The sequence below is a fragment of the Myotis nattereri genome (genome assembly GCF_964212035.1).
Source record: "Myotis nattereri genome assembly, chromosome: 5".
Lineage (NCBI taxonomy): Eukaryota > Metazoa > Chordata > Mammalia > Chiroptera > Vespertilionidae > Myotis > Myotis nattereri.
Genome location: NC_138080.1, coordinates 82631748 through 82645660, shown reverse-complemented (window position 1 = coordinate 82645660; position 13913 = coordinate 82631748). Strand labels below are relative to the sequence as shown.

Here is a 13913-nt window from a genome sequence, read left to right as displayed (position 1 = left end):
TGGAACTGCAGTCTGGCATTTTAGTCTTGAATCCAATTTATCTTCAGAAGATATCTCTCTCTTCAAAAGTGCAGTTATATAATAGCCCCCAATTTTTGTTTACATCGGATGCCTATATACTTAGTGTTTCCACGAAATTTATTATGGAATACTTCAAGTTTATACTAAAGCAGAGAGCATTATTGAATCTTAATATACCCATCACCCAAATGCAACAATGATCAACAAAGACCATCTTTGTTTAATATATATTTCCTTCTCTCATTATTTTGAAGCAAATCCAAGATATTTTAATTAACTTCTTTTAAGATGAGACATTGAGGTGATAAGACTTTTATCTTTTTTAAAAAATACTTTTATCTTTAAGCATATTCTATTATATAATCTGTTACCCATGCAGAAGTCCTACCTAGTTTAAGAAAACTATAATTTAAGATTTTCCACACTCTGTCCAGTCATTCCTCCAGTGATACTTGTGTTCTTCTTTAAAGGCAGTGACATTTTTTCCTACAGAATAGTAGTTACCTACCTTGACACAGAAACCTTCATCAATAGCCATTTTTCAAATTAATACATATTTTAATATTGGTGAATACTAAGTAATAAAGATTAGTCCCCAGGGCAGAAGCTTTAACCAAAAGATTTCCTTACTGCATGGTTAAAAATATGACTACAGATGATGGTTTACTTTTTTCCTACTACATTAGAAATAGAGAATATTTGAAATAATTATAATGTTTGCATGCTATAATAAATTCCCAGACATACGAGCCTTTGTATCCAGCATGTCTAGAATAGCATTTTGAGTCGACTGCAAAGCTTATTTTCAAAGCCTCCTAGAGTGTCATTTATTATTTGAACTGAAAGTATGTGTAAAATCAAATTAAACAAACATTATTTTTTTCCCGATAGCTAAAAGCCAGTAAAATATTGTTTGAACCTTCTTAGCAGTTCCTGAAAATATTTTCCTAAATCATTTCCCAATAACCAGATTTATTTCTAGCCTCAAAAGTTGAAGAACTGAGCCATAAATAACTTAATCAAAGGGTACTTTTTATTTTCCTTACTTTCCCCTCTCAGAATGTTCAGTCTCAGAAACCCCTCTTGAGCAAGCATAAAGTATAGGAAAGAAGAGTTTCAAGCTATAAATAAGTTGACCTTATAGCATTAGGGAATTAAAACCTTGAGAATATGAAAACAAGGATGTTAAAATTTTCACCATTAAAAGGATAAAACATGCTTTAATTGGGGTTGGAAATACATGATAACTGAAGTTTGAATCTTCCTCAGAAATGATCTTTAAATGTAAACAATCTCTACACACATTAGACTGAAAAAGTCACCTCAAAGGGGTGTTGTCCTGTCATAGAAATAGAAAAGCAGAAGCAGTAAACCCAGACCTTCAGTTGTGTCTCTGAGAGAATGCATTTGCCTTCTCATTAATTTACCCTTACAGGATAGTATAGACTATAGTGATCTTTTTTAAAAAAAAAATAAGAATTCCACAATGTGGCCATTGGAGATAACAAGTTTCAGGAATGGAAAACCAGCCTTAAAATTAGTAGTGAACCAGGATAACTAATAAAGCAACCCCATAAAAAAACTCATGTTAACCCCAGATCATGAGAGCAGTCCCAAAAGGAAGGTTTCATTGACCCAATGAATTATTATGAGAAAATGCAAATCATGTCAGCGATGTAACCAATAAATGCTTTCTATAGATGTTAGAACAAAAATTGGACCCAGTACAAACTTAAATGGTGAAAAATATGTTATTAACAACATATCCTACCTTAAGTACAAACACTTGGAGAGAAAACCAATTATAATAGAAAGAAAGAAAAAATGGAACTCACTGGAACCAAAGGAGTGTCTTCTACAGGAAATTTTGAATCATCTGAAACACACAAAGGATCCTTTTTCTCACAGCTCTCTTGGCTGATGAGTGTATCTGCATAGTTGGGCTGAGGGAAGATCAGGTGACTCCTCCTAGAGTCTGAAGTGAGGGAGAACTCATGGGAATAGGTCTGCAGGAAAGCCTGGACCCCATCCATGCCCACAACGTGAGAAGCCTGCATGCCAGCCAACCCATCTCCTGAAGCCTGGAGCAGCCGTGATGTGTGCCAACGCCTAAGCCTGAGAGCCAGCAGGATGATAACAAAGGCAAGGAAGACACAGGAGACCGCAGCCACGGCCACCACCAAGTAGAGCGTGAGGTCCGAGGCCTCCGGGGTGGAAGGGATCTCAAGATTACTCAAGTCAGTCAACACATCTGGGATGCTGTCAGCCACAACCACAGTGAGTGTGACTGTCGCTGAGAGAGGGGGCTGGCCATGGTCCTGAACTGCCACCACCAGGCTCTGCTTGAGGGCATCTCTGTCCAGCAGGGCCCTCGCGGTCCGCACCTCACCTGTGTGCAATCCCACCGCGAAGAGCCCTGGCTCGCTGGCCTTAAGCAGACGGTAGGACAGCCAGGCGTTCTGGCCTGAGTCTCTGTCCACCGCCACCACCTTGGTCACCAGGTAGCCGGGCTCTGCAGAGCGGGGTGCCAGCTCCACACCGGTGGAACCATCGGTGGGGATGTCGGGGTACAGGATCTCTGGCACATTGTCATTCTGGTCCAGCACGAACAAGTTCAGTGACACGCTGCTGCTGAGGGGTGGGTTCCCACTATCACTTGCCCTAACCTGCATTTGAAGATCTCGAAACTGCTCATAGTCGAAGGAACAAAGCGCATAAATCACACCAGTATCTGCATTGATGGAGACATAGGAGGAGAGAGGCACCCCTTGGATGGTGCCTTCCTCCAAGGAGTAAGTAATTCGGGCATTCTCATTGCTGTCAGGGTCATGGGCTGTCACAGAGAAGATGGAGGTGCCTCTAAGGTTGTTCTCCAGGAGATAGCCCGAGTAGGAAGTCTGAGAGAAGGAGGGTGGATTATCATTGATGTCAGCCACGTGCAGAGTGATGTGAATTTCTGTGGACAGGGGCGGTGTTCCTCTGTCTGTCGCAGTCACTGTGATGTTATATTCAGAGATTTTTTCTCGGTCAAGAATTTGGGATGTCAACACTCTATAATAATCTTCTATTGACTTTTCTAATCGAAAAGGTAGGATCTCCTGGATGGAACAAACAACTTGACCATTCTTCCCAGAGTCTTGGTCATGAGCATTGAAAAGAACGATTACTGTTCCTTGAGGAGCATCTTCCCTAACTGGACTAAACAGAGATGTAATGGTCACTTCGGGTCTATTGTCATTTACATCTTCCACCGAAATGAGCACTTTTGTCCATGCCTTCAACCCTCCACTATCTTCTGCTTGTATTTCCATTTCATAAAATGCACATTCTTCATAATCTAGACTCTTTGCTGTTGATAGTTCCCCAGTTTTTTCGTTGAGCTGAAATAACGGAGATTGTTTTTCACTGATTTTCCAGAATTTATATGCCACTTCTCCATTGGTTCCCTCATCCGGGTCGCTAGCTCTTACAGTAAGCAGCTGGCTGCCAGGGGGCACGTTCTCTGGGATTGTCACTTGGTAAATCGGTTGAGAGAACACCGGGGCATTGTCATTCATATCCAGCACTGTCACTAGGATGTGCACTGTGCTGGAGCGAGGAGGCTCGCCTCCATCAGAGGCGATGAGGACCAGGTGGTGAGCAGCCTCTTCCTCTCGGTCCAAGGCGCGCTCCAGCACCAGCCCTGGGTTTAAAGTTCCGTCCTCTCCAGTTCGCACGTCCAGGGAGAAATGGCGATTGGGGCTGAGCTGGTAGCTCTGCAGGGAGTTCAAGCCCACATCCGGGTCAACAGCCTCTGGGAGTGGATAGCGTGTGCCAGGCGCCGCGATTTCGTTAATATTTATTTCCAGATTTTCTGCCTGGAATTTTGGGGCATTGTCGTTCATATCTGTGACTTCTATTTCTATTCCATAAAGCTGCACTCTGTCTTCAACCAGAACTTTAAAGTTAAACAGACACCGTGGGCTCTGGGCACAGAGCTCCTCCCGGTCTATCCTGCCTGCGGTGACCAAGCTGCCACTCCGCGGGTTGAGAGCGAAAAGCTGCGTCCTACCTCTGGAGACGATGCGGACTCCGCGCTCCGCCAGCTCCTGCGGCTCCAGCCCCAGATCCTTGGAGATGTTGCCCACAGCATAGCCTTTTACTGTCTCTTCAGGCACGGAGTAGCGGATCTGGCTGGCCCGGATCTCCCACAACCTTCCCAGAAAAAGGCAGAGCAGGACCAGTCCTCTGTGGTGCCGGCTATTCATTGGAGCCGCCATTGTTGCTTCACTCCGGATTTTAATCTCCCCCAGACTGCTTTTTCCCCACGCTGAATCCTTAGGTTCTTTTCTCCTCCTGCAAATTAAGGTCGTCTTTTTCCTCAGGAGAGACCCGAAGTGCCCCTAGTGAGGAGGCTGAGTTTTGTTGCCGTCCCGGGGTTGGTACGCGGGATCCGCGGGGCTTTGTGTAGTTGGCAGATTCTATATCTGGAGGGAGCGCTGATTGAGTTTTTCCTAGACTTGGTGAACAGCGGCGCTCAGAGTCCTAAGCAGTTACTACACTCACAGATACGCAATACAGCACTTGGATCACAGATGATTGCAGGAAAACACTACTCTCTTCTAATTACGATTTTAGATTTCGCTAATTATTTCTTACGTTCATATTTCAAAAGCAATCATCTTTGTGGATGTCGTAGTGGAATGAAAGTTCTATTAAGTGTATTATTAAATCGCCAGTTTTCTTAATATCAAATGAACTTTAATTTTGGGTAGAGTCTAGCTGTCTCTCTATTTTAAATTTTAGACATATATGTATCTTACATAATTTATATTGAATGAATATATGGATAGACTTTTCACTTTGAAGTTATTTTATAAGGTTAATTATTTTTATAGTAAAATTCCTCGAGTAAGGGTTCCTTAAAATTTTATTTGCAAAGTAATTTTAATTAGGCAGTAGATGTAAACTTTCTCACCTAATATTACTAAATTTAAAACGCATTGGTTTTTAAATTTTACATATTTGTGATTGTAAAACTTATGCTATTTAAAAAAAATTTAGTTTTCTATGTGAATACATGATGCATTTGGAAGATTCAAATGAAGATACACTGAAAAGCAGGTTTTTCATTTCAGTCCTTCCATGAAGAAATCATGCAATTTTAAAGTAGTCTGAAACTTCTTATTCTAAGAGTCGCTGAAACTTATGTAACAACTTGGAAAAAAGAATACAAGAAATAGACAAGTGGTGACCACTAGAAAGGAAGAAGCAAGTGCCTTTATGATCAATTTCAGCCCTTTGCAAAGACCCCATTTACTGAAGCAGTTCGTAAAGGAAACCAGCAAAAGACTGGTGCTTATTTAATGGCAACTTTGTATACGCATGGTTTTTGTCTTTAAAATGGGAAAGTTATCATTCTCTTGTCCTCCTGCAGATACAATGATGATGACAGAATTTCTAGTTATGTTTCGGGCACCAAATAATAACACAAATCTAGTGCGTTCCCCTTTGTTTCAAAAAATAGAGGCCAGAGATGAGAGTGTCAGAGGCAGTAGCATTTCCTTTTCTTTTATCAAGTCTCTCCTGATACCTGTACTGTAAAAGGAAAGAGGAAGATTTTGCATTCAAGAAAACTTGAAGGAACTTAGAAAATGATTTGGACCTTCTGTTGAGGTACTTGAGTCACCCCCCCCCACACACACACACACACCACAGATGATTTTTTCTTACAATTTTAAGGGATTCAAAAAATCATGAGTAGGTAGATATAAGGAACAAGACATGAAGAACAAACATAAACAAGGGAGAGAAACAGTAGCAGCGAAATCAGTGAAGGAAAACACCTGGGTGGAGTTTCTTTGCTCTAAAGGATTAATTAAATGATTGCCTGCTTTAATGTTTACTTGTAATACAATATTTAAAATGTTAAATGAGGAATGAGACAATTAGTGGGTAAATTTCAATAGCTTTGAAAAAGAAGTAAGAAATTGGTACAATAATTTTGCTGTGAAAAAAGAACACACTCTCATCACTTTGAAAATCCAAACTTGGTAAGATTACTCTGTTTTATGGCACATAACTACTCCCCATTCAACACTCCCCTTGAAGAAGGAAAGCTCAGCTTTTGACAGGCTATAATATCCCTAAAGCAACTCACTAGACTGGGAGGTGTAATATGTTTTCATATAAATACAGAAAATTGGGTCATTGATGAAAAGGACGACACTTAAATGGAACTCACCGTTGTTAGTGTTTCAGGATGGGAAGTCGATTCACCAGAGCCACAAAGTGGAAATAAGGCCCCAGCTGAATCACCACAAAGTATGTCTTGTCCTGAACTCAACTGCTCATTACATTTTAGAAAATCAAACTCTGTCTTTCCAGCTTGGGCCACGCACAGGTTGTAGGAATAAGGTAAAGTCCCTTCACTGTAGTTGGGGGGAGCCACAGGTCCAGACTTGACACAGAGACCAGGCTGAAAGCAGCCCCAGGTGGTGGGGCTGGAGGAGCGTCGCAAGCGCAGGGCGACCGCCAGAATCACCGCGAGGAGGAAGAGCACTGAGATCAAGGCCAAGGCCACCACCAGATAGAACTGCAGCTCAGCCTGGGGGTCAGAGGGCGTAGGACGTTCGCTCAGGTCCGGCAGCGCCTCTTGCAGGCTGTCAGCAAAGACCAGGAGCAGCGTGGCGGTGGCTGAGAGGGGTGGCTGTCCCCCGTCCCGCACGGCCACCAGGAGGCGCTGGCGGGCCGCGTCCCTGTCGCCCAAAGTCCTCGCTGTCCGCACCTCGCCCGTGCGCAGCCCCAGGCTGAAGAGCCCGGGCTCGCTGGCCTGCAGCACGTGGTAGGACAGCCAGGCATTGTGTCCCGAGTCCGCGTCCACCGCCACCACCTTGGTGACCAGGTAGCCCGGCTGCGCGGCGCGCGGCACCGTGTCGAAGAGCGCAGAGCCGTCGGGCCCCAGCGCCGGGTACAGCACCCGGGGCGCGTTGTCGTTGCGGTCGCCCACCAGCACGCGCAGGCTCACGTTGGCGCTGAGCGCGGGCGAGCCCTGGTCGCGCGCCTGCAGCGTCAGCTCAAAGGCGCGCAGCTGCTCGTGGTCGAAGGCGCGCTGCGCGAACACCACCCCGCTGTGCGCGCTCACGGACACGTAGGACGACAGCGCCCGCGGCTCCAGGTCGCTGGCCACGATGGAGTAGGACACCTGGCCGTTGGGTCCCAGGTCGGGGTCGGAGGCGCTGACCTGCGCGATGGAGGCCCCGGGCGGGTTGTTTTCTGGCACGTGGGCCAGGTAGGCTGGCTGCCGGAAAACCGGGGCGTTGTCGTTGACGTCGGTGACGCGCAGGGTGATGGTGGTGCTGGAGGAGAGGGGCGGCTTGCCCCTGTCGGTGGCTGTGATGGTGACATTGTACTCCGGGGTCTGTTCTCGGTCCAGGGTCCCGTCTGTTACCAGCTTATATGAACTTTTGGATGAAGAGATGATCTGAAAGGGGACTTTACCTTCTAATCGACAATTAACCTCCCCATTCTCCCCAGAATCACGGTCATGTATTTTGATGAAAGCAATTAGAGTTCCTGGCACTGCGTTTTCCAGAATCATTTCCACCAGAGAATGGAATGTAATTTCTGGACTGTTGTCATTTTCATCTTGAATGTTAATTTCAACTGTACATTGTGCAACCAGTCCTCCACCATCCCTTCCTTCCACTACCAGAGAATACTCCTTGATTTCTTCGTAATCCAGTGTCCGCGAAGTGGTAATTTCCCCGCTCTTTGAATTCAGATGGAACACTTGCCCCGTCCTGTACAAAGAATACGTTATTTCTGAGTTGAGGCCCTCATCCAGGTCGGTGGCTGACACCTGCAGCACAGTGGTGCCCGGTGGCACGTTTTCTGAAAGCCTGACTCTGTACACGTCCTGCTTGAATACAGGGGGGTTATCATTGGCGTCAGTGACCTGGATCTGGAGCTCCGTGGTACCGCTTAGGGGTGGATCTCCGCCGTCCAAGGCAGTGAGGACTAATCGATGATGGTTCTGTTGTTCCCGGTCTAAGGGTTTCTCCAATACCAGTTCCGGGTATTTACTACCATCTGGTTTCTCCTTATTTATCAAGGAGAAAGTAGGACTTAGAGAGAGTTTGTAATTCTGCAGAGAGTTTAGGCCAGTATCGCCATCTTCCGCTACTTCTAATATAAATCGCGTGCCCGGCAGTGTGGACTCACTTATTTGCAGCTCAAAGGAGTTTTGCATGAATTTGGGAGGGTGGTCATTAATATCCTCGATCTCCACGTTCACGTGGTAAAAGTTCAGTGGCTTTTCAGCAACAGCCTCAAATTCCAGAGCGCACACTGGCTTCTTCCCGCAGATCTGCTCCCGGTCCAGCCTGCCGCTCACCAGTAAGTCCCCGCGCTCTGCGCTCACAGTGAAGTAAGGCTTCTCAGAGCTGACGCGCAGTTTTCGAGTCGGTAACTCGCGGACACTGAGTCCCAGGTCCTTGGCGAGGTGCCCCACCACCGAGCCCTCGGGCATTTCCTCGGGAATCCGGTAGCGCAGCGGCTCGGAGAGCGCCGGGCAGAACAAAGACAGCAGGAAGGGAAAGAGCACCGGCCGCCGCTCAGCCCAGCCCCTGTCCCCAGCGCCGCCCCCCATCCCTCTGCTCCCCTCAGCGTGCTCACCGGCCTGAAGACGCCGGAGGACCAGTGACGTCTGTGTCGCGGGTGTCCGGAGCCCCGAGCAGCCTTTAGTTCCTGCGTGGGGGTCAGGGTTTCTTCTTTTCCAGGGGAGGGAGCGGTGGAAAGGCCAGCTCTAGCGAGTGAGCGGAGGAAAGCGAGCTGCGGCTGCGCGAGGCGATCACCAGCGCCCAGCTCTCCACTCTGGCCAACAGCGGCGCCCAGAGTCCGCACTGTGAAACTGCAGCCTCTGCTGCTTCAGGCTAACCAGCTACAGTAAGTATAATCGTGCGCTGGACTAAACAAGCCAGTTTTTTTTGTTTTGTTACTATATTTACATCTTAAATTATAAGACCTTCTTTAAGGTATCTGTACTCTTGTTTTCAAATTATTAGACATATCGCGTTGGGTTTTTATACAAACCCACATATACAGTGTAGGGCAAAAGTAGGTTTGCAGTTGCTCATACGGAGAATAATACAATAATTAATAAATAATAATACAAGAATAAACTGGGTTCCACATACTTACAACTGTAAACCACTTTTTCCTCACCTGTGTTGGTGCATTCATTTCCCCATTCTACAAACATACATTGAGCTCTTGGCTTGTGCTTGTTAGTGGTGATATAACAATGGGAAAATCATAGGTATTGCCCTCAGAGTTTACCATCTACTGATTTCACAAATTCATTGTCTTTATTAGCCATGACATATGAAATAACTTCTTTCTTTTATTCATTCTTATGTTTTGCCCCAACATTTCTACATAATTAATGCTGTTTCACATCACATATATTAAGAGAATATCAATACTGTTGAAATTACTGGTAAAGTTGTGCAATTCCTTACTAATCCCAAACACCTTCTGATATTATCAATACTGTTTATAAAATTAATATTTTTTTTTACTCTTCTGACTATCTCAGGAAATATTCATTCCATAAATACTGTCTCAATGATTAGCCAAGCTATGATCTACTCTACCTTCTTCTTCATATCTCAGAATTACTTGGCCTATGTCATACCCAATGGAGTATGTAAAAGTTACTGGGGAAATGTTTATCTATTCTTTAATATAAAGTCACAAAGGGATATCACAGTAGACTGCATTACTTCCTTATCTATGTACCTATGTTGTACTGAAGTAATGCTTTGAAATGGAAGGAGCTGAGCTCATGGTAAGTTTACTTAAATACATTTACTGAATATAGAGACATTTATTCTATTTTTTTACTTCATTTTAATTTTTTGACAATTAGTGAATGTTTTTACCAAGAGAAAGAATTTTCTTTTTTATCAGGACAACTGTCCACATACTTTTTAAAATTGTAAAGTACCAAAAATATAGTTGTCCCCTCAAATGACTGTGCATCCAAACACTACAGAAAATATAAAGTTAACTCCCACCCACTGTATATGCAAAATAGGAGGGAACACTGCACTATCCTTGGGAAATATATATATATTTCAGAGAGGAAGGGAGAAGGAGAGACAGAGAAACATCGATGATGAAAGAGAATCATTGATCAGTTGCCTCCTGCACGCCCCCTACTGGGGATCGAGCCCGCAATCCAGGCATATGCCCTTGACCAGAATTGAACCCGCAACCCTTCAGTCCCTAGGCAAGCGCTCTATCCACTGAGCCAAGACGTCTAGGGCGGGAAATGTCTTTTTTATTACTAACAAATATTTTATTGTATTTTCTACTTACTCTTGATGACAAGCCAGGGGTTAGTTTCATTAAAATGCTATAACAAGGAATATAGAAGCCATACACATAGTCCAGATGGAATCATTTTTAGTTGATTAACTTGTTTAGAATTTGTGTCCATGAAACTTCTGTTCTTTGAACTAACATTCTCAAACTCTCTTACCATGAGTACACATTTCACATGGCTGCACCATCAAAGCAATTCATTAGAACTCTACTGAAACATGGGATTCTGTATTTTACAAAAGTCTCTTTCAGCGGTTTAAATGACATTTTATTTCAGGCTTGACTTTGTTGTTTTGTCTTTTGGGGGGAGGAGCAATGTCTATTTTGGACTTTAGATTCCATGTCTCCACTTGTGTGAGCCTGGGTGAACACTGACACACAAATTCAACATTTAGGGGGAGTCAAACCTACAACCAGGATCCACCATTTAAAAAGTGTTTATATTTGGAAATATAAGAAGCCTTAAAGTTTTCAAGGGTACTAATGCAGACACAGGGTTCAGAAAAGAGATTTAAAAAGAAGGAGTCTTTCAGAGCTTAGTTTTAGGTTCAAACCCTAAACACATGATAAAATTCTGTGATGTATTTTATTTCTACTAAGATAATTCAAGGATTTAGGAGTCTCAATAATTTTCTCTCAGTCCTAATTTAGGAATATATGTATTCCTATATAGAAAAAAAACTTAACTTCTGTGGTTGAGCAACTACTTCTTAAGTGAATGAGTGATAAGTGATAATTATAATTACAGTAAAATATGGAAGGCTTTAAAAGGTTGAGAGTTCACATTTAAACAATCATGTCCAATCCTTGGGAAAGCAAATAAAACAAACTATGATAATTAGAGCTCAATGTTGTAGTACCACCACTAAAATGACCCCCATATTTAGGGTACACCTTAAAACTATTTTAAACTTTCTGCATAATACATGTTTCAAAACACATAGATTTATAAAGAATGTAATGCCTCTGAGAAATAATGTAAACAAAAATTAAACTCACCTGAGCCGAAGTAGCTTCGTCCTTACCTTCGTGAAAATCTATGGGTGTTAACAAGGAACCATTTTTTTCACAGCTCTCATGGCTTATGAGCGTATGTGCATAGTTGGGCTGAGGGAAGATCAGGTGACTCTTCCCTGAGTCTGCAGTGAGTGAGACCTCATGGGAATAGGTCTGAAGGAATGCCTGTACTCCTTCCACACCCAGAAAGCTTGAGGCAGGCAAGCCCACCAACCTTCTGCCTGAAGCCTGAAGCGAACGAGACTTATGCCATCGCCATAGTCTGAGCGCCAGCAGAACAACCACAAAAGCAAGGAAGACACAGGAGATAATGGCCACAGCCACCACCAGGTACAACGTGAGATCTGAGTCTTCAGAGTTGTCAGGGTTCTTCATGTCATCCAGGCCAGCCAGGACCTCTGGGATACTGTCTGCCACAGCCACAGTGAGTGTTACAGTGGTGGAGAGGGGGGGCTGGCCATGGTCCTGGACCACCACCACCAGGCTCTGCCTGAGCATGTCTCTGTCCAGCAGGGCTCTTGCAGTGCGCACCTCACCTGTGTGAAGTCCCACCACGAAGAGCCCTGGCTCACTGGCCTTGAGCAGGCGGTAGGACAGCCAGGCATTCTGACCTGAGTCTCTGTCCACTGCCACCACCTTGGTCACCAGGTAGCCGGGCTCTGCAGAGCGGGGTGCCAGCTCCACACCAGTGGAACCATCATTGGGGAGTGAGGGGTAGAGAATTTCAGGTGTGTTGTCATTCTGGTCCAGAATGAACAGACTCAGTGAAACATTGCTGCTGAGTGGAGTGTCCCCGCTGTCCCTGGCAGTCACCAGTAGCTGTAGGTCTCGGATCTGCTCATAGTCGAAGGAACAAATTGCGTACAGCACACCGGTGTCAGAGTTGATGGAGACATAAGAAGAGAGAGGTGCCCCCATGATGGTGTCCCCAGTCAGAGAGTAAGTGACTTGGGCGTTCTTGCCACTGTCAGGGTCATGGGCGGTCACAGAGAAGATGGAAGCTCCTCTGGGGTTGTTCTCCGGGATATAGGCTGAGTAGGAGGCATGAGGAAAAGTGGGTGGATTGTCATTGGTGTCTGCCACATGCAGGGAGATATGAGTTTCAGTAGATAAAGGCGGGGTTCCTAGATCTGAGGCCATCACTGTGATATTGTACATGGAGATCTTCTCTCGGTCCAAATATTTCCACGTCACTAATCTATAATAATTATCTATTGATTTTTCTAATTGAAAAGGTAAATTATCATGTATGTAACAAACAACTTGACCATTCTTCCCGGAGTCCCGGTCATGCACATTCAAGAAGGCAATTACTGTTCCAGGAAGAGTATTTTCCAAGACTGGGCTAAACAAAGATGTAACAATCACTTCCGGTCTATTGTCATTTATGTCTTCCACCGAAATGAGCACTTTGGTCCTCCCCATGAGAGCCCCCACATCTTCAGCTTGTATTTCCATTTCATAAAATGCACATTCTTCATAATCTAGACTCTTTGCTGTTGATAGTTCCCCAGTTTTTTCGTTGAGCTGAAATAACGGAGATTGTTTTTCACTGATTTTCCAGAATTTATATGCCACTTCTCCGTTGGTTCCCTCATCCGGGTCGCTAGCTCTTACAGTAAGCAGCTGGCTGCCAGGGGGCACGTTCTCTGGGATTGTCACTTGGTAAATCGGTTGAGAGAACACCGGGGCATTGTCATTCATATCCAACACTGTCACTAGGATGTGCACTGTGCTGGAGCGAGGAGGCTCGCCTCCATCAGAGGCGATGAGGACCAGGTGGTGAGCAGCCTCTTCCTCTCGGTCCAAGGCGCGCTCCAGCACCAGCTCAGGGTTTAAAGTTCCATCATCTCCAGTTCGCACGTCCAGGGAGAAATGGCGATTGGGGCTGAGCTGGTAGCTCTGCAGGGCATTCAAGCCCACATCCGGGTCAACAGCCCCTGGGAGTGGATAGCGTGTGCCAGGCGCCGCGATTTCATTAATTTTTACTTCCAGATTTTCGGCCTGGAACTTCGGATTATTATCATTGATATCAGTGATTTCTATTTCTATCCCAAAAATTTTTCCTCTATCCTCAACGAGGATGTTGATATTTACAAGACACCGTGCGCTCTGAGCGCAGAGCTCCTCCCTGTCTATCCTGCCCGCGGTAACCAAGCTGCCGCTTCTCTGGTTTAGAGCAAAAAGCTGCGTCCTACCTCTGGAGACGATGCGGACTCCGTGCTTCGCCAGCTCTTGAGACTCCAGCCCCAGGTCCTTGGAGATGTTACCCACGAAGGAGCCTTTGTCGCTCTCTTCTGGCACCGAGTAGTGCATCTGTCCCCTCCCAATCTCCCACAGCGAACTCAGGAGCGCGCACAGCAGGATCAGCTCCCTGCGTCCTCCGTAATTCTTTGGAGCGGCCATTGTTCTTTCGCTATGGAATCCACTCGGAATCTTCATTGGGCACCTTTATGCTGCAGGCTCGGAGACCCCCTCGGAAAGCCAGATTGTCCCAAATGTAGGAC

The 13913-nt window shown here is 45.2% G+C and overlaps 2 protein-coding genes across 8 annotated transcripts in view; both read right to left on the bottom strand.

The window, feature by feature from the left end:
- The window catches only part of LOC308518976 (protocadherin gamma-C4), a gene marked incomplete at its 5' end in the record, with an annotated part of 148230 nt that overhangs the window by 82983 nt on the left and 51334 nt on the right, over positions 1-13913 (bottom strand). The gene's annotated exons all lie outside the window — the stretch shown is intronic.
- On the bottom strand, positions 1340-13848 carry LOC308519253 (uncharacterized protein; the record flags this gene model as incomplete). The annotated part of the gene is given in 5 exon segments (XM_081091242.1): positions 1340-1360; positions 1857-4356; positions 6402-8680; positions 11316-11379; positions 11381-13848. Coding segments are annotated over 5 exon segments (7332 nt in total).